Below are 21,837 nucleotides of genomic sequence, written 5' to 3'. Positions count from 1 at the left end.
TATACAGAGAAGGGAAGTATGAATGCTCACAAGTTGGTTTGACCTGTGGGAGAGTGTAACCAAGATCCTGAAGAAACTGAACTGGCAGACTCTCGAAGATAGTTGTAAACTAACCCAAGAAAGTCTACCGACAAAGTTTCAAGAACTGGCTTTAAATGACAACTCTAGGAATATACTACAAGCCCTTACATATCGCTCACACAGGGGTTGTGAGGGTGAGATTAGAATAATTACAGCACATACAGAGGCATTCAAACAATCATTCTTCCTGTGCTCCATACATGACTGGAACAGGAAGATGCCCTAATAACTGTTATACTGGGATGTAGTCTCTCCCATGCACTTCACAGTGGTTTGCAGATTACAAATGTAGATGTAGCTGTAGATGTAAACACTGTCATCTGACGATCCCTTCTAGGTGCTTCACTTTTTTTTGTCAGACAGTGTATATTATACTGAGCGACTCGTAAATGATGATGATTATTCTTGAAAATTAAAATATACAACTCAGAAAAATAATATTAATCTGCTTGTGTGTGTGTGTGTGTGTGTGTGTGTGTGTGTGTGGGTCCACGAGGGAAAGGGGGCGAGCTGTGTGGGCAGAGAGAGAGAGAGAGAGAGAGAGAGAGAGAGAGAGAGTGCCAAAACAGATTCACATATCAGGAATAAATATGTTTCACAACTAATGTTGGTGCAGTAATGCCAGATTACCTGTTCCATCATCAAAAGGTAATATTAAAAATGGAGTATGGGAGGAATACATTCAATGACAGAGATTTTTTGCAAGAAAAACTGAAAAATGCAAACACAATGTTTTAAATATTATATAGGTCTTATATGTTAAGAAACTTGGGTCAACACAATCTTTTTTTATATATCCCATGGTGGTGTAGTATGTGAATATTAGACACAAACGGACACGTTCAATGTGCAGTGCCTGGCAATATTAGACACAAACGGACACGATCAATGTGCAGTGCCTGGCTGTTAATAAGTGTTTAATTTTATGAATATGAAAATCGTTATTTACATTGTTCTGCAAGTGGCTAGGAAAATCAGTTTGTAGCCTGGAGAAAAGTAAACACATACTGTCATGCCTTTTAAAACATTACAGTGTTGCTGCTGCTGTGGTCTTTAGTCTAGAGACTGGTTTGATCCAGATCTCCGTGCTACTCTATCCTGTGCAAGCTGCTTCATCTCTTAGTAACTACTGCAACTTACATCCTTCTGAATCTGCTTAGTGTATTCATCTCTTGGTCTCCCTCTATGATTTTTACCCTCCATGCTTCCCTCCAATACTAAATTGGTGATCCCTTGATGCCTCAAAATGCACCCTACCAACTGATCCCCTCTTCTAGTCAAGTTGTGTCACAAATTCCTCTTCTCCCGTATTCTATTCAGTAGCTCCTCATTAGTTACGAGATATACCCATATAATCTTTAGCATTATTCTGTAGCACCACATTTTGAAAGCTTCTATTCTCTTCTTGTCTAAACTGTTGTATTTATCGTCCATGTTTCACTTCTATAGATGGCTACACTCCAGACAAATACTTTCAGAAAAGACTTCCCGACACGTAAATCTATACTCGATGCTAACAAATTTCTCTTCTTCAGAAAAGCTATCCTTACCATAGCCAGTCTACATTTTATATCCTCTCTACTTCAACCATCATCAGTTATTTTGCTCCCCAAATAGCAAAACTCATTTACTACTTTAAGTGTTTCATTTCCTAATCTAATTCCCTCAGCATCACTTGATTTAATTCGACTACATTCCATTACCCTCATTTTACTTTTGCTGATATTCATCTTATATTCTTCCAAGACACTGTCCATTCCGTTCAACTGCTCTTCCAGGTCCTTTGCTGTCTCTGACAGAATTACAATGTCATCAGTGAACCTCAAGGTTTTTATTTCTTCTCCATGGATTTTAATTCCTACTCCAAATTTTTCTTTTGTTTCCTTTACTGCTTGCTCAATATACAGATTGAATTACATCAGGGATAGGCTACAAGCCTGTCTCACTCCCCTCTCAAATACTGCTTCCCTTTTGTGCCACTCGACTAGTATAACTGCCATCTGGTTTCTGTACAAATTGAAAATAGCCTTTTGCTCCCTGTTTTTTACCCCTGCCACCTTTAGAATTTGAAAGAAAGTATTCCAGTCAACACTGTCAAAAGATTTCTCAAAGTCTACAAATGCTAGAAACATAGGTTTGCCTTTTCTTAATGTATCTTCTAAGATAAGTTATAGGGTCAGTATTGCCTCGCATGTTCCAACATTTCTATGGAATCCAAACTTATTTTCCCCGAAATCGGCTTTTACCAGTTTTTCCATTTGTCTGTAAAGAATTCGTGTCAGTATTTTGCAGTTGTGACATATTAAACTGATAGTTCTGTAATTTTTGCACCAGTCAACACCTGCTTTCTTTGGGACTGGAATTATTATATTCTTCTTGAAGTCTGAGGGTATTTTGCCTGTCTGATACATCTTGCTTACCAGCTGGTAGAGTTTTGTCATGGCCGGCTCTTCCAAGACTATCAGCAGTTCTAATGGAATGTTGTCTACTCCCAGTGCTCTGTCAAATTCTTCACACATTATCGTATGTCACATTTCATCTTCATCTATGTTCTCTTCCATATCCATAATATTGCCCTCAAGTTCACTGCCCTTGTATAGACTCTCTATATACTCGTTCCACCTTTCTGCTTCCCTGTCTTGGCTTGGAACTGGTTTTCCATCCAATCTCTTGATATTCAGACAGGTGGTTCTCTTTTCTCCAAAGGTCTCTTTAATTTTCCTGTAGGCAGTATCAATCTTACCCCTAGTGAGATAAGCCTCTACATCCTTACATTTGTCCTCTAGCCATCCTTGCCTAGCCATTTTGCACTTACTGCCGATCTCATTTTTGAGATGTTTGTATTCCTTTTTGCCTGCTTCACTTACTGCATTTTTATATTTTCTCCTTTCATCAATTAAATTCAATATCTCTTCTGTTACCCAAGGATTTCTACTACCTCTCATCTTTTTACCTACTTGATCCTCTGTTGCCGTCACTATTTCATCTCTCAAAGTTAACCATCCTTCTACTGTATTTCTTTTTTCCGTTCTTGTCAATCGTTCCCTAATGCTCTCTCTGAAACTCTTTGCAACCTCTGGTTCTTTCAGTTTATTCATGTTCCATCTCCTTATATTCCTACCTTTTTCGCAGTTTCTTCAGTTTTAATCTACAGTTCATAACCAACAGATTGTGGTCCGAGTCCACATCTGCTCCTGGTAATATCTTGCAATTTAAAACCTGCTTCCTAAATCTCTTTCTTACCATTATATAACCTATCTAAAACCTTCCAGTGTCTCCAGGCCTCTTCCATGTATACAACCTTCTTTCATGATTCTTAAACAAAGTGTTAGCTATGATCAAGTTATGCTCTGCGCAAAATTCTACCAGGTGGCTTCCTCTTTCGTTCCTTACCACCCCCCACCCCCCCCCCCCCCCCCACCAAATTCCATATTCACCAACTACTTTTCCTTCTCTTTCTTTTCCAACTATCAAATTCCAGTCCCACACGACTATTAAATTTTCGTCTCCCTTCACTACCTGAATAATTTCTTTTATCACATCATATATTTCTTCAATCTCATCATTGTCTGTGGAGCTAGTTGGTATATAAACTTATACCACTGTGGTAGGCGTGAGCTTTAAGGGATCTGACATTCCATACTCTATATTTTTTTTTTAATCTGTAGAATGCTAGTTTTCTTCCTTCCGATAATTACGTCCTCCTGAGTAGTCCCTGCCCAGAGATCTGAATGGGGGACTATTTTACCTCCAGAATATTTTACCCAAGAGCACGCCATCATCATTTGACCATGCAGTAAAGTTCTGTGCCCTCGGGGAAAATTACGGATGCAGTTTCCCCTTGCTTTCAGCCGTTTGCAGTACCAGCACAGCAAGGCCATTTTGGTTAATGTTACAAGGTCAGATCAGTCAATCACCCAGACTGTTGCCTCTGCAACTACTACTACCCCTCTTCAGGATCTACCATTTGTTTGGCATCTAAACAGATACCCCTCCACTGTCGTTGCACATACGGTATAATTATCTCTATTGCTGGGGCACGCAAGCGTCCCCATTGAGGTAAGGGTAAACTGGCAGGGTTGTTAGCAAAATCCATAAGGGGGGGGGGAGGGGGGGACACTAGTACTCATGGATGTACCTCTTTTTTAGACTAATATCAGTGTCTAATGAGAAGTTCAGGCAGGCAGGCAGGTGCTAAAGAGGTCCAAAACTCACAAGATTCTAAAAACAGTAAAGTAAATAATAATGTTACCATATTTAACCAAAATATTGGTGGATTAAAGAAAAAAGTAGATTCTCACAAAAGTAAAGTAAAAAATAATGTTACCATTTTTCACCAAAATATTCTGGGATTGAAGAATAAAGTGGATGAGCTCCTGGTTCGTTTAGATGACACTGAATCTGATAATGTAATAGATATACTATGCCTGTCTGAGCATCACATTGTGTCTGATATGGAAAAGGTAAATACCAGTGGTTATACACTAGCTGCACATATGAGTAGAGAGAATAAGGTGAGAGGAGGAGTTGCCATATATGTCAAAAGTTATCACTGTGTAAAAAGCTTAGATACGAAAAAGTTTTGTCTAGAGCAACATAGAGAAGCATGTGCCTGTGAACTTAAACTGAAGGAGGGTTCTTTCATATTGTAACAGTCTATAGGTCCCCTTCAGGAAATTTTCATTTATTCTTTGAAAACTTGGATGCCTTGTTGTGCTATCTGTCAGATAGGGGAAAGCGAATTATTATTTGTGGGGACTTCAATGTTGATTCACTGAAAGAGTGTAATAGGAAGAATGACCTGGAATTCTTGTTCGGTTCTTTCAATCTGACATCTGTCATTGATTTTTCTACTCGGGTAGTAAAGGACAGCAGTACATTGATAGATAACACTTTCATAGACTAAGATAAGTTTAAAAACATAAATTCTTGTCCTGTTGAGAATGGCCTTTCTGATCATGGTGCTCAGCTAGTTACAGTATATGACATAGCTCCATTCAGTAATTCAGAACTACCCTCTGAAGTTGTGCGTTCAATTAATGACTCAACAATTAGAAATTTCAGGGAAAATCTTCAGCAGTGAGACTGGGATGAGGTGTACAAGGAACCTGATGCTAATTTAAAATATAACTTATTTCATGATACACTTGTAAGAGAATCTGAAAACTGTTTCCCCAAGAAAGTAGTTCAATCTAATTATAAGAAACCATGCAAAAAACCTTGGCTTACTAAAGGAATAAAAATATCTTGTAACCACAAAAGGGAACTGTATCTAACAACAAGAAAGAGTAATGACCCAGTAACAGCCAAATATTATAAAAACTACTGTGCTACATTAAGAAAGGTTATTAAAAAGTCCAGAAGCATGTGCATCATGTCTGAGATTAATACCTCTGATAAAAAAAAAAAAAAAAAAAATCAAAACAATTTGGCATATTATTACAAGGGAGACTGGGCAGCCAAGAGTACAGGATGACAGCATTACCATCAAAGTGAATGGAAACGTGAAAAACAACAAGCCGGAAGCCGAAAACATTTTGAATAATAATTTTTTACATGTTGTAGAGAAAATAGGATCAAAATGTTCATTACAAGAAGCAAGGCAGTTAATGGAAGAGGCCTTACCTACACAATTTGATACAACTGAAATTCCACCACCTCTCCTGAAATTAGAAAGATAATGAACTCTCTCAAGAATAAAAGCTCACATGGAATTGATGGCATTTCCAGCAGGATAATAAAAGCTTGTTCCCAAGAGATAAGTGGGATTCTTAGCCACATACGTAATAGCTCTCTGAAGCAGGGTATTTTCCCAGATAGACTGAAGTATGCCATTGGTAAACCACTGCGTAAAAAAGAGGATATGTCTGATGTCAATAACTACCACTCAATCTCTCTTCCGACAGCCTTATCCAAAATTCTTGAAAAAGTAGTGTATTGTAGAGTAGCTTCACACCTTTGTAAAAATAAAGTTTTAATAAAATGTCAGTTTGGTTTCCAGACAGGTTTTTCAATGGAAAAATGCTATATATACTTTCACTAATGAAATATTAAATGCTCTGAGTAACCGGAAGTCACCCGTTGGGATTTTTTGTGATATCTCAAAGGCTTTTGATTGTGAAAATCATGGAATACTTCTAGATAAGCTCAAGTACTATGGTGTGAATGGGGCAGCACTCAAATGGTTCAAATCATATCTAATTGGAAGAGTGCAGAAAGTTGAAGTAAGCAGTTCACATAATATGCAAAAAACTGGTGATTTCTCAAACTGGGGAACAACCAAGAATGGGGTTCACAAGGTTTGGTCTTGGGTCCTCTGCTGTTCTTAATTTATATTAATGACTTGCCATTCTATATTCACAAAGATACTAAGCTGATACTTTTTGTCGATGATACAAGTATAGCTATCACACCCAACAGACAAGAATTAACTGATGAAATTGTAAATGATGTTTTTCAGAAAATCGTTAAGTGGTTCTCTGCAAATGGGCTCTCATTAAACTTTGACAAAGCATAGTATATACAGTTCCACACAGTACATGGAATGACACCATTAATAAATATAGACTTCAATCAGAAATCAGTAGCTAAGGTAGAATATTCAAATTTTCTAGGTGTACGCACTTATGAAGGGTTGAACTGCTGAAATGTTTGAGTTCAGCTACTTATACTATTAAGGTCATTGCAAATTTTGGAGATATACATCTCAGTAAATTAGCTTGCCACGCCTATTTTCATTCTCTGCTTTCGTATGGCATCATATTCTGGGGTAACCCATCATTGAGTAAAAGAGTGTTTATTGCACAAAATCGTGTTATCAGGAGCTAGGGATCTTCACTGTAGCCTCACCACATATAAAAAAAAACACACACACAAATTTCAAGCTTTCGCAACCCAAGGTTGCTTCATCAGGAAAGAAGGAAGGAGAGGGAAAGACGAAAGGATGTGGCTTTTAAGGGAGTGGAAAGACTTACCTTAGGGGGGGGAAAAAAGGACAGATATGCACTCGCGCACACACACATATCCATCCGCACACATACAGACACAGGCAGACGTATGTAAATGAAAAGAGGTTGGGCAGAGATGTCAGTCAAGGTGAAAGTACAGAGGCAAAGATGTTGTTGAATGACAGGTGATGTACGAGGGGCGGCAACTTGAAATTAGCGGAGGTTGAGGCATGGTGGGTAACGGGAAGAGAGAATATATTGAAGGGCAAGTTCCCATCTCCGGAGTTCTGATAGGTTGGTGTCAGTGGGAAGTAAGCAGATAACCCGGACAGTGTAACACTGTGCCAAGATGTGCTGGCCGTGCACCAAGGCATGTTTAGTCACAGGGTGATCCTCATTACCAACAAACACTGTCTGCCTGTGTCCGTTCATGCGAATGGACAGTTTGTTGCTGGTCACTCCCACATAGTACGCTTCACAGTGCAGGCATGTCAGTTGGTAAATCACATGGTTGCTTTCACATGTGGCTCTGCCTTTGATCATGTACACCTTCTGGGTTACAGGACTGGAGTACGTGGTGGTGGTGGTGGTGGTGGTGGTGGTGGTGGTGGGAAGGTGCATGGGACAGGTTTTACACCGGGGACAGTTACAAGGATAGGAGCGAGAGGGTAGGGAAGGTGGTTTGGGGATTTTATAGGGATGAACCAAGAGGTTATGAAGGTTAGGTGCAGGTAGAAAGACACTCTTGGTGGAGTGGGGAGGATTTCATGAAGGATGGATCTCATTTCAGGGCAGGATTTGAGGAAGTTGTATCCAGTCTGGAGAGCCACATTCAGGGTCTGATCCAGTACCAGAAAGTATCCTGTCACAAGTGGGGCACTTTTGGGGTTGTTCTGTGGGAGGCTCTGGGTTTGAGGGGATGAGGAAGCGGCTCTGGTTATTTGCTTCTGTGCCAGGTTGGGAGGGTAGTTGCGGGATGCGAATGCTGTTTTCAGGTTATTGGTGTAATGGTTAAGGGATTCAGGACTGGAGCAGATTTGTTTGCCACAAAGACCTAAGTTGTACGGAAGGGATGGTTTGATATGGAATGGGTGACAGCTGTCATAATGGAGGTACTGTTGCTTGTTGGTGGGTTTGATGTGGACGGATGTGTGAAGCTGGCCATTGGACAGATGGAAGTCAACGTCGAGGAAAGTGGCATGGGAATTGGAGTAGGACCAGGTGAATCTGATGGAACCAAAGAAGTTGAGGTTGGAGAGGAAATTCTGGATTTCTTCTTCACTGTCAGTAATGGTAATGAAGATAAAGTTGTTTTTTCGTTTTTAACTGATGATATAACTTGAAGCATTCTTCCCCACAAATAGCTGGCTTTTCTTCACAAATATGATAAAATGAATCATGGCCCCTGGCGTTTCTTGTGTTGTGTGCAGATCAACATCTGACATGCCACTGTTGTACTCTCTGACTATGCTTGGTTTCAGGGCAACTTCGCAACTTTGATTGCAAACTTCCACCATTTTGCCATTGGAGCACATTAGAAATGGTCAGAAATTCTCTTTTGTACTCCCACTTGTAAACAACAAGATTGTCATTTCTTTTCCACACCATCTGACCTATCTTCAGTTTCATAGTAACTAATGATTTTGGGCTTTCCCTTCTGTTGTTATGTAATGTTACACACACACACACACACACACAAACAAATAGGTTTTGTAAGTCAACAACAGCTTTGTAAGTGTCACAGAATTATAGAAATTGTACATATGAAGCACAAAGCTTTTGTACAAGAAAGCTTCCATCAGGTGTAAAACAAATTCAGATGAATGACCTGTCTCGGCCATCTCCTGTGACTTGCCACAGTAGATTTTTATTTTGAGATCCACATCGTCAAATTCACAGAGTTCATAAAGTTTTACACCGTACTTGTGTTTCTTGTTTTTGATATACTGCCTGAAAAACAGACAGTTGACCACAAAACCACCAATTCATCAATGCAGAGATTCTTGTCTGGAACACAATTATTGCTCATGATGCTACTGATATGGTCCACAACTGGTCACTGGATGAGTTGTCTGAGTAGTGTAGATATCTCAATAACAGCTGAAATCTGTTTCCACTCATAACAGATCTCCAGATTGTGACACTGTAAAAAGAATTTGTGCTCCAGTAATGTTCTATCGATGGAAAACAACAAGTACCATGTACAGCAACAGCCCGAGAAATACTTTCATTCTGACAACACCTGTATCCCTCCATCTTGAGAGTCTGGTTGTCCCACATTTTCCTGCTTCCTGGCTCACATATAAATTTATTTGTTCACACAATGACATTAGTATCTCTTCGGAAAGAAACAAATCAACAAGTGCATTGATGCCAACATTTTTAAGTCTATTTTCAGTTGCCCATCCTCGCAGAACACAAATACTGGTGGATCTTGAGGAATGTCACTCCACTCATCACTGTTATTTGTAGTGCGTGCTATCGGACCAACCTGCTCGTTTTCTTCATTGCATTCATTGTTGTCTGCACCTGTATCATCACTTGAATGCTCATATGAAGGTTGTTTGTAGAGACTTCTACTGTCCGAGAATTCATCCATAAACTCGTCCCATTCCAATTCGTTCATACCAGCTAGCTGTTCAAGTTTTACATCATACAGTATCCTCTTATTACTAATTGTTTCATGAGGATACTTGAAGATAGATCACAATAAACATCAGTGAACAATCTACAATTAAGACTGAACAACTGCTGATGCAGGTACAACAAATACATAGACTGTATTGTCGAACATGCTTCAAAATACGCAAGTTGGTGACTGATTGTTGACAACATAGTTGCTGTCTGAGCTGAACTTTCTACTCCACAGACCAACTATGAGACAACTTGCAAGTTCAGTTTTCCTACAAAGAAAAAAATTGTTTTACGTTTCGATAATACAGATGGACTACAAATGAGATGACAAGCCAAACGGTACGAACTGCTTGACATGGCTTCTGGGAGCAGTTTGCTTGTTAAATTTGGGATTGCCCATACATTAGTCCTCAACAGACAAAGACCAGTTGACCTCTGGAAAAAAAAACAAAGATCTGGATAGGCTAAGAATAGCCAAAGGATTGAATTGTATCTTTTGAGGAACTAAAGCAGTACTTCACTTTACTGACAAGCACGATTGAACCACAAACAAAAATAAAACTTATCAATTATTTCACAAGAAGAAATGACAACAGTTATAAGAAATTCTTTTTTAAGCATGTTTCTGATGATACATTAAAAAAATTCCATCATACATATCAGATCAGTGTCTCTCGGTTATTATGACATTACAGTTCAAATGATGAAAGTCATTCCTGACCAACTGTTACCGAGAATAAAATATACCTTCAATTACTACTTAATCAGAATCATTTTTCCCGCAACCTAGAAACTTGGCCTTATCAATCCACTACCAAAGAAGAACACCGTCACTCTGACTAGCACCCCATTTGTATCCTTCTGGTGCTGCCGAAGGACTCGAGTATATAGTCCATGACCAGTTTAATGACTACTTATTTAAAAATAACCTTTTCAATGAACATCAATACATAGCTGATGAAAAAGACTACTGCATGGTAGCCCAGTATGACGCTATAAAAAAAAAAAAAAGAGACCTGACAATTCTTTCAGTAAATGAAATATAGTGTTGTGGGCTCATTATTTTCATGCATGCTAGATAGACAGTACTCTGTGAACATTATGCTACTTTGATTCATTGCTTTGTCCTGTATCAGTGCAGTGAACCATGCAAATATGCTATTTCTACATCATGTTGTCAGTGGTGATCATTCTTCATTTTCCAACAGAGTTTTGCAAAAGATCATATTGTATGAAAGTTTTAAAGTTACTAGTAAATGTAATCAATAAAATGTTTAGGCAACATATTTTCAACGTTTCATTGATTGTTATGACAACTAAATTCAATCACCATAAGTCAAAAATGGCTATGTGCTACATAACTAAACATTCATAAAAGTAAGAAAATTTGTTAGCTGTGTCCCATTAGAAACTAAATAATTTTCTGCTTCTCAGCAAATTTCAAATTAAGTCTTTTAATGAAAAATTGTGTACCTTACAGATGGTGGCCACAAAGGAAATAAGCAGATAGCAATAGCACCAAGCACTAGCAATGTGCCAAAAAACCAGTAATACACTGGAATCGGGTCATAGATCCAAACATATGCATCCAATCCATCAACAAAGAGCTGGTCTAAGTGCATTTCAAGGCGGATCTTTCTCTTCTTTTTTTCTTTGTCCTCCTAGAAGAGAGGCAATATTAATGAAGTAGCTTAATAATTCATAACAAATTTGCAATTTCCACCTAGAAATATGGTACAATCTTTGATTCTGAACAAATACATCCTGCAAAAACTATATCTGGTTGTAAATGTTCCACAAATGCAATACTAACCCCAAAAACTTCAGAAAAGTACAACAAAGGTGTTCAAATGAAACAATAATATAAAAAATCTACCCAAATAGTGAATAAATATACTCTGTTTTCTTGCTCACCCAGATCACAGGTTTTTATGAGACCAACAGAAGCATTTCGAGCGAAGGAAAGTTGCTACTCACCATTTAGCGGAGATCCTGAGCCGCAATAGGCACAATTAAAAGATTCACACAAACATAGCTTTCGGCCATTAAGGCCTTTGTCAGCAGTAGACACACACACATGCGCATACACACACTCACGCAAGCTCAACTAGCACACACATCTGCAGTCTCAGAAAGCTGAAACTACACTGCGAGCAGCAGCACCAGTGCATGATGGGAGTGGCGACTGGGTGGGAGTAAGGAGGAGGCTGGGGCGGGGAGGGGAGGGGAAGGGATAGTATGGTGGGTGTGGCGGACAGTTAAAGTGTTGCAGTTTAGACGGAGGGTAGGAGAGAAGGTGCAGAGGGGGGAGGGGGTAAGCAGTGGAAAGGAGAGAAATAAAAATAAAAGAAATTAAAAGACTGTGTGTGGCAGCGAAATGACGGCTGTGTAGTGTTGGAATGGGAACAGGGAGAGGGCTGGATGAGTGAGGACTGTGACTAACGAAGGTTGAGGCCAGGAGGGTTACAGGAGCGTAGGATGTATTGCAGGGAAAGTTCTCACCTGTGCAATTCAGAAAAGCTAGCGTTGGTGGGAAGGATGGGAAGGATCCATATGGCACAGGCTGTGAAGCAGTCATTGAGATGAAGGGTATCATGTTTGTCAGCGTATTCAGCTATGGGTGGTCCACTTGTTTTTTGGCCACAGTTTGCTGGTGGCTGTTCATGTGGTCAGACAGCTTGTTGGTTGTCATGCCCACATAGAATGCAGCACAGTTGTTGTAGCTTAGCTTGTAGATCACATGACTGGTTTCACAGGTAGCCCTGCCTTTGATGTGATAGGTAATGTTAGTGACCGGACAGGAGTAGGTGGTGGTAGGAGGATGTACCTAGATAGGATAGGATAGAACTAGATAGGATAGATATAGATGCAAGACCTGTCCAATACATCCTCGTCTGAGTGGGGCACAATAACGTGTGGTGTGCCTCAAGGTTCCGTTTTTGGCCCACTGCTATTCCTCATCTTCATTAATGATCTTCCTCTTTGTTCCGAGACAAACAGCAAATTTACCCTGTTCGCTGATGATACCACAATTCTAATCAACGATTTGATAGATCACAATCTTGAACAAACTGCAAATACTGTTTTTAATGACATCTTAAATTGGTTCTCCTCAAATAGTCTCTCACTCAATGGAAATAAAACTCATTATATGAGGTTCCATACATCACAAAGTAATCTCGATGAAATTAACATAAAATGCAGAGATCAACCAATATAGAAAGTTGAAGATACAAAATTCCTGGGTGCTTATATAGACAGCAAATGTAATTGGTCAGTTCACATTCTTCATCTATGTAAAAAACTTAGCTCGGCGACATTTGCATTACGGGTAATTTCTTCAGTGACTGAAGTTGACGCCATTATGGTTGCCTACTACCACCCACTGATGTCATATGCTATCATATTCTGGGGGAACCAACCACTTGCAAAAAAATTTTCACCGTCTAAAAAAAAGCAATCAGAACAATGTGTGGGGTCCATCACAGACACTCTTGCAGGTACTTCTTTCTTTTTCTGTTAAATGGTCGTTATGTTATCTAGCTGACATTGTATCTATTACTGTATTTATAGTATGTCTTACTTAAACTATGTACAATTTCGCATTGAATTGCCCTTGTATTTATTGTAAGTTTAAACTGAAACCTGTACAATTTGATACGTTCCATATCCTTGTGGTTGACTCACTAACTGGATCTATGGTACATGAAATAAATAAATAAATAAACAAATAGTCTTACAAAGAAGTTCTGAATGTTTTTTCCAAAAAACTGTTTTGAATAACTAGTGCAACAAACCACACATAAGTGAAATATTTCAGCCCTCATAACTACAAAAATGGTTGACCTTACAAAACTGCTCAATTTTATACTGCAGGTCACTTCTCTTTACATTCAAACAACTGATTTCAGGCCAGTTACACATCTTTAGATCATTTGTTACAGTTACGGAGTAGTTTGTCAATATGGAACTCTCAAAAGTTACTCTGTGACGGTAACAAACAATATGAAGATGGGCAACTGGTCTGAAACCGGTTATTTGAAAATAAAGAGAAGTGATCTATAGACTGAAGTCAGGCAGTTTTGTAATTAAATAAGGATTGCGGACTCTCCCTGATGATGAAACTGTCTAGTTGCCAGGACAATTTTTAAGCTGCAAAGAGCAAATAAACAGTTGTTAGCATTCTATCTAGACAATGAATGGATGTCACTTAGTTCCAATATGATGGACATAGTAGAATTATGGTCAAAGTTAAAACTAATTCTAAATCACACATGCTGAGCAAGTGGATTATGGACGGAAAAGTCCTGCCATGGTTTAATAACAACATTTGGAAAATGCTTACAAAATAGACTGTTGCCGTTCCAGATCATAAAAGAATGCAGAGATGTCAACACGTAAAAGTTAGTTGAAACTCATGCATGTATAAAAAGGACAATTTCACAAAGCATACAACTTCCACAGTGGCATCTTAGCGAATGATCTTGCTGAGAACCGAAGAAAATTCTGGTCCTATGTAAAATCCCTTAATGGGTCGAAGGCTTCTATACAGTGAGTCATCGACCTGTGTGACGTGACAATGGAAGACAGCAACAAGAAAGGAAAAATTTTAATTTTTGCATTTTAAATATAATTAATGCAGAAGGATTGTAAAGATAAACCCAGATTTGACCACCACACAAACTCTCTTACGGAGAACATAGCAAAAGGCATTCCTGCCAATGGAAAGCAGCTAAAAGAGTTGAAAACAGGAAAGTTGCCAAGTTCAGATGGAAACAGAGAACTCTTTGGCACTGGGCCCATATTTAGATGGAATGTATTGTGACTCTCTCAACCAGAAGGAAGTCTCAAGCAACTGGAAAGAATTACAGGTGACTTCCGAATACATGAAGGGTAAAATGATGGAACCACAAAGTAACAGATCAATATCCTTAATGTCAGTTTACTCCAGAATTCTTGAGTATATTCTCAATCCAAATACAATAAATTCCCTTGAGAAATAACACACTCTAACCACAAATCAACACGCACTTCGAAATCACTGCTTGTGTGAAACTCAACTTGCCCCTTTCTTGCAAGATATCCTGTGAACCATGGATGAAGGGCAACAGGCAGATTCCGTGTTCCTAGGCTTCCAGAAAGCATTTGACACAGTGTCACAGTGCAAACTATTAATCAAGGTCACAGCACACAGAATTGGTTTTCAGATATGTGAGCAGCTGGAAGGTTTTTTTAAGTAGTAGAACACAGGGCATGTCCTGGACAGCGAGTGTTACAGAAGACAATGGTATCATCAGGCATGCCCCAGGGAAGTGGGATAGAAATACTCTTGTTCTCTACATACAGGGTGAAGTGAGATTCACACACTTGGGCTTTGAAGTGCAGCTCCTCACATGCCAGTGATAAAAAAAAAAACGTCTCTCACAAAATTTCATCTAATGAGTACATCCAGCAGAAAAAAGGACGTTAAAGAGTGGCAATCTGGCAACACTGTAATCATGTTTATGGTAACTACCTCTGTCGGCACATATTAGTCATGCTGTACAGTTGGTGCAGTGGATAGAGTTTTGGGTTAGCAAGCAGGAGATCAAGGGTTCTATCCTGGGTTGGGGAGCATTCTTTTTTTTTTATTTGCTAATTTCATTCTGACAGTTCATAAAAACATCTCATTCTGACATTTCTTAGGTCACATGTATCTTAAATTTACAACATTTTGTAATGCTGAACATAACAAATATGTGGTCAGACAAATAAGAAACAGACAGTTGAAACAAATGACATGTCATAGGACAGAATAACTACCAAAACAGTATCAATTTCGAGATGCTAAAGATGATAGGACAGTTAAAATAACACATCTACTTGTCATACTACAGTACATGTAACATGACCACTCAGATGTAGCGCATTAGCAACCAGTGGCAATAATAATGTTCATATTAATAGCCACATGACCTTCACAACAGAATATGTTGCCCTCAGAACAACAGATCCCCAAAGTGACCTCCCTGCACGCCCAACCATTGTGCAACCCGCCGGATCATACAGCACTGGACCATATGCAGCACAGCTGTGTCCACAGCAACAAGAGCAGCATGAACACGCGCTACCAATTCTTCCACAATTGTCGGTGGAGTAGAGTACACGTGCTCCTTCAGGTGTCGCCACAGGAAGAAATCGAGTTCATTTAGGTCCTGTGAACGAGATGGTCATACAACTGGACCTCCATGCCCCAGCCATTACCCTGGAAATTTTCTGTCCTAATACTGTCGCACATTAATTCCAGAGTGTGGAGGTGCACCATCATGTTGGAACCATATCCTCTGCCGAACATGTAGTAGAACATCTTCCAGGGCATCAGGCAGATAGTTTGAGAGGGATGCATGATACCTTCGTGTAGTCAACCGGTAAGGCAACATGTAGGGGTCCAAACACCTGTCCCCCTATATTCTAGCCCAGACATTTATACCAAAGCGAACTTGATATCCTAGGTCGTGGGTGATGTGAGGGTTAACCTCACACCAATAGTGGGTATTGTGCATATTGAAGACACTGTCATGAGTGAATGTTGCTTCATCCAACCATATAACAGTGTTCACGAAGTCATTGTTGGCTTCCTGTTGTTGTTGGATCCATTGCATCTGCTAAACGGCGATCTGCAGGATGCAGATGTTGTGTGAAAGCATAATAATAGGGGTGCGGCCCATGCTTGTGCAGTACGTTAACGACCATGCATTGCGAAACATGCAGCTGCATTGTTATGCTACGTGTACTTTGCTGAGGTTCTTGGTGTATGACCTCCAGAATAGCTTCCTCAGTGACTGAAGTATGGCGAGTCCATGGACGACCTCCGTCACGCGATGGTGGAAGGAGAGAACCTGACTCCCAAATGTGCAGCTCCAGACGACTAAACGCATTTTTATCTGGATTGCAGGATGAGGATATCTAGCAGTATATTCACGAGCGGCAACACCAGCCCAGTTATCAGATGCACCAAGAGACCAGAACCATATCCACATACTCACCATTTGTGTATGCCATGCATCTGTCACACTGGTTTAGAGGTTTGCAAGGAAAAAAATTGATACATGTATGCATGTACATTGGAGTCCGTCACGGGTGCATTACTCCGCTCACAACTAGTCCCTGTCTGGTGGACAGCGCATACAAGTATAAACACGCCGTCAGTCCTGTGCACTGTTCCACCTAACGCACATTACCCCTCTGACACATATTGTTCTGCATGATTCATCATGACATTGCTCATTGTGAAATGTTCGGTTTCGAATTACACTGTTTCCCTAACAGCAATAGACGTGATGCTTCCGAACTCATATTGAAAGAATAATAATAATAATGCATTGAGATACATATTAAACAGCATGTGGTTACCAGCCTCAATGTTGAAAGGCATAATTAGTGGAACCATGGTGATAACACATACAAATAGTAACCGAGTTTGGACATTATTTACAAAACGCATTGCCAATCCTACTGGTAATGTAAGGCCTTAACAAAATGTAATGGTCCTGAACGAGTCAAGAATAATAGTTGGTACTACTCTATATGGGACCATTGGAGGAGGGTACAAAGAAAACAGGTTTCGCAACTAGTAGATGAAGTGGTGCAAATAAATTCATGCCCACTACATGGAAAGGGCTTCTTTCAAAGGTGACTAATCTTCCATTTCTACGATTGTAGAGTGTAAGAGCAAATGTTTTCTAAAGGACACGCTGCAATCGCTGTTGACAATTACGGTGCCAGATACCGTACCACCTGGACTACATTTACAAAGTAAAAAACATATGTCTCAACCCAGGATCGAGCCATTGACCTCCTGCATGCTAACCCAAAACTCTACCCACTGCACCAACTGTACAGCACAACTAATATGTGCTGACAGAGGTGGTTACAATGTTGCCAGACTGCCACTCTTTAACGTCCTTTTTCTACCGGATGTACTCACTGGACGAAATTTTGTGAGAGACATTTTTTTATAGGTGGCATATGAGAAGTTGCGCTGTGAAGCCCGAGTGCACGAAGTTTGCTTAACCCTGAATATTAATGATCTGATGGATAGTTTGAGCACAATTTGTGATCTGCTGATGAAGCTATAGAGAAGAATAGTATCGTCTTTGAGTGATTAAAAGAGAATAAAGCATGACTTGGACTGAATTTGGAATTGGTTTGATGAATGGCAGCTTGCTCTAAATGTCAAAAAATTAAAATTAATTGACATCGGTAAGAAGAAAAAATAAAAAAACAATCCTTTAATGTTCAAAGAGGACAAGGAGAAGGATATTAGTGTTTAATGTTCTGTTGGCATCAAAGTCATCAGAGGCAGAACACACGCTCAGATTCGGGAAGGATGGAGAAGGGAAGCAGCTGTCCCCCTTTGAAGGAACCATCCTGGCATTTGCCTTAAGTGGTTTAGGGAAATTGTGGAAAACCCAAATCAGGATCACCAGATGCAGGTTTAAACCACTGTCTCCCGAATGTGAGTCCAGTATGCTAACCACTGCTTGTTTATGATGTTCAAATATGATATCAGTGTCATGCTACTTGATACAGTCATATTGGTGCATCTAGGTGTAATTTTGTAAAGCCACATAAAGTGGAGCAAGTACTTAAGTTCAGTTGTAGGGAAGGCAAATGGTTGACTTCTGTTTATCTATAAAAGAGACCACATACAGAGCACTTGTGTGAACACTGGTAGGTACCAACAACATGCAAGTCTTAAGAAAATGTCCTGTGAACACAAATCCTTGGAGGTAAGAAGATATTCTTTTGGCTAAATTTTATTGAGAAAGTTTACAGAATTGGCATTTGCAACCAACTACAGAACAATGCTATTGCCAGCAACACACATCTTGCCTAAGGACTGCAAAGATAAAGGCTCATGTGCAAGCATATAGACAGCGTTTTTTTGTTGGTTCACTTATGAGTGGAACATTAAATGGAATGACTAGCATTGGTACAAGGTATGTTCTGGCATAAACAGCATGGTGGCTTGCACAGTACATATGTAGATGTAAATGTGAAACATAACATAAAATGGATTTGTTCACATCCATGTCTCCTTAATCCACAATTTTGGGGGCTACCTAAGTTTTTAGCTTTCAGATATGTCTAACAACAGTGTTTCCAAATACAAGACACTAAAGTTTTCTTTTTATAAGTAGTGTACAATAACTCATCATGAGAGGCTTTTCCTTACAGGTGAAACTGGTATGTTTTCTCTGTATGAGTAATGTTGTTGTTACTAAATCATAAATTTCTGCTCATATCATTAGCATGTAAGATTTAAAATAACCGGAGATGTTACCTGAGAAGCAGACTTTTCATCCTTTTTTTCTCCTTCAGCATGACTACTTTCAGCATCCTCACATTTTTCATCATCCTTTTTACGCTTATCATCACCATCTTTCTTACGATCTTTGTCCTTTTTTTTCAATTTTGCTTTCAGTTCTTGTTCACTTACTGGGATCTTCTTGGCTCGGTGAAAGAACTTATGCCTCAACATTCTAAAATTTTGAAGTTTAAAAATTAATAACAACACAATATCCTACGCGAAAGACAAACAATGTATGAGGAAAGCAATTCACTTACAGTACAGATGGAGCATAGAAGACAAGCAAATAAGAAGGAATACAGCAGCTTAGCTTGCATTTTAATTCCCCCAAATCAGAGCACACACATATCATATAAGAACGGTTTATTATGTTATGGACCCATTTATCTTCTCATAAATGTTTCAAAATCTAGATGAACACACCGGGAGACAAAAGATAAGGTGCCAAGTTTATCTTCTATGTTGCACTATTCTCAAGATTTCATGCAATTGTGAGTAGGGTAGGAGACAGTAAACTCACTTTTCTGTATGATCTTGAGGATACATTAAAGAAAAGCCAAGAGCAGCTGAGTTAGTCTTCAATTCATATATGATGGAATGTAGTTGGAGAGCCATTTAAAATATTATAATGACTCAAAAACGTAGAGGATTAGATTGGTCTTTGGTCTCAAAAGACTGTTATATTCTCTGTAACTGATCAATGTTTCAACTGTTGAACAGTCACATGCGAGATCCTACTTGCAGACCAACATTTGCCAATTCATAAACTGATAGGCTGCCTCTCTAACTGCCTAAAGAACTTTTTATCTCTAGCATCAGCAACATGGAGAACCACGTATTTGACATGACCTGTTTCGGCCTAGATGCCTCCTTGATGTCTGAATAATAAATGGTTCTGATGAGTATTCTTTTTGGTAATTTAATTTTTTTTTCTTTCAGGGAGGCGGGGAGGGGGTTGAAATGAATATAATGATTTAACTTCTCACTGAACAGAATTTACAAAGGCAGGGAAACAGAAGATAGTTATGAAGGTATTGTAATAAAATAAAAGAAATCAAGAGTTCATATGGAAGGATTTAAGATATCATTTTTCCCAAGTGCTGCTCAAGAGTGGAACAGCAGCCAAACAGCATGTCAGCGGTTTGATGAACCCTCTGCCAGGCACTCGAGTATCAATTGAAGAGTAGTCATGTAGGGGGGCAAGAAAGAACTATACTTTCTGAGACACCATGAAATTGTTAGAAAATCGGCATCAATTCCATAAATAAATTGGCGTATACCCATGCCACATTATGTGCTTCAATGTCGTTGATAAAAAGAACATAGGGCTATGTGTCTGAGGTGAATGGGGAAGAATAACCACAGAAAACTAATTGTAGGAACAGCAGATGCCAGAAAACATCTACACAAAGAGTCATAAAATATATAATTTGTACATTAAGAAAGTACATTTTGTTCAATCGACTGTTGTTTATTGTCTGTCACTCCAGGACCCTTGCCCAACAGGATTAAGGAGAAGATCCAAAGAAAAGGTCTGTTTCATACCAGGTCTGTCTGCTCAGCATGAGTGTTCCAGAGATTTTTGGCCAACTTTAGCAGCAGGTTATGAAAAAGGAGTTGTGGACCAGAGAGAAGTTACTATTAAAAGTCTGAAAAATTACTATTGGAATTCTGAGAGTACATATCACAAAAAATGTCAAGCAATGTATTACTTTCCCGCACATATGAGTGCTACCCAGAAAGTAATCTCCATTTGGCTACAAGGTGAAAATTGGAACCCACAAGGAAAACTTATGAGAAAAATCTTAAAACTACACTTTTGTATTACTTTTCTACACAATCACTGCTCATATTCAGGCCTTTATCATATATCTTAATACGCTGACCAATTCCTTCTACATTAAATTCTGTACCCGAGATTGTAGCCACCCTGTGACAGCATCCTGAACTTCCTTATCAACCTGCAAGCATTGCAAACCAATCCACTTTTCATGTGGATGAAGAGGTAGAAATCGTTTGGGGAGCCAATGCTCAGTGGTAGGACAGGGTTTCAAAAACTTCCCATTTGAAATGTTGAACAATGTTTGTGATTAGGGGCACAGTGTGGCCATGCATTGTCATGCAAGAACACAACACCAATGGTCAAGAGTCACTTGTTCTAAATGCCTCATCTTATTTTTTTTCAATTTTCTTAATGTCTCACAGTAGGATTCAGAATTAATCATCCTTCAGTTTTGTAAAAGCTACAAACAAAATTCCTTTGGTGTCCCTAATGAAAATGGTCATAACCTTTCTAACTGACAGAGGGTGTTGATTTTTCAACGTGGTTTCAACCCTCACCAATGACTGCTGTTTCATCTCTGTGTTAACACCAATCAAGATTCTATTCAGTAGCCATAACTGCATCATAACGAAAAGTAAGTCTGTAAAAGCTGTCATTCATTTAATATTGAGTTTCTCAGAAAGGGGCTTTCGGATCTAATGAGCACCAAACTTGTTATATCCCAACTGTTTAGTCATGATCACTCCGAGACATCTGTGAGAAATTGTCTAGAAATTGGGATCTCACCAAATGCTGGTTTTCATTAGTTTTCTGAAATAGTTCATTACAGAACTACATACGGACAGTCACTTCTGTCATCATAATGAACATTCGTCCTCCCACTTTTAAACAAACACCACCACTGATCACACTGTACTCACTAATCACACGTGGTCTATATACAACACAAAACTCGTGAAGAATGTCAGCAACAATGAACTTTATTGCCACTAAATGCCATATTATATGGATTTCACATCTTGTAGGATTTTCAGTCGCAA

At 39.2% G+C, this 21,837-nt stretch overlaps 1 protein-coding gene across 2 annotated transcripts in view; it reads right to left on the bottom strand.

Annotated features, from left to right (window-relative positions):
- LOC126473511 (translocation protein SEC62) overlaps positions 1–21,837 on the bottom strand; it is a 136,819-nt gene that overhangs the window by 56,603 nt on the left and 58,379 nt on the right. For both annotated transcript variants that reach the window (XM_050100610.1, XM_050100611.1), the window contains exons 4-5: positions 18,988–19,186; positions 11,136–11,323 (exon numbers count right to left, since the gene is read on the bottom strand). In XM_050100610.1, the coding sequence (XP_049956567.1) occupies positions 11,136–11,323; positions 18,988–19,186 (387 nt within the window). The remainder of the gene's footprint in view (positions 1–11,135; positions 11,324–18,987; positions 19,187–21,837) is intronic.

This window comes from Schistocerca serialis, chromosome 4 (genome assembly GCF_023864345.2).
Source record: "Schistocerca serialis cubense isolate TAMUIC-IGC-003099 chromosome 4, iqSchSeri2.2, whole genome shotgun sequence".
NCBI lineage: Eukaryota > Metazoa > Arthropoda > Insecta > Orthoptera > Acrididae > Schistocerca > Schistocerca serialis.
The sequence above is the reverse complement of the archived record's forward strand: the minus strand, read 5'-3'. Positions and strand labels throughout refer to the sequence as shown.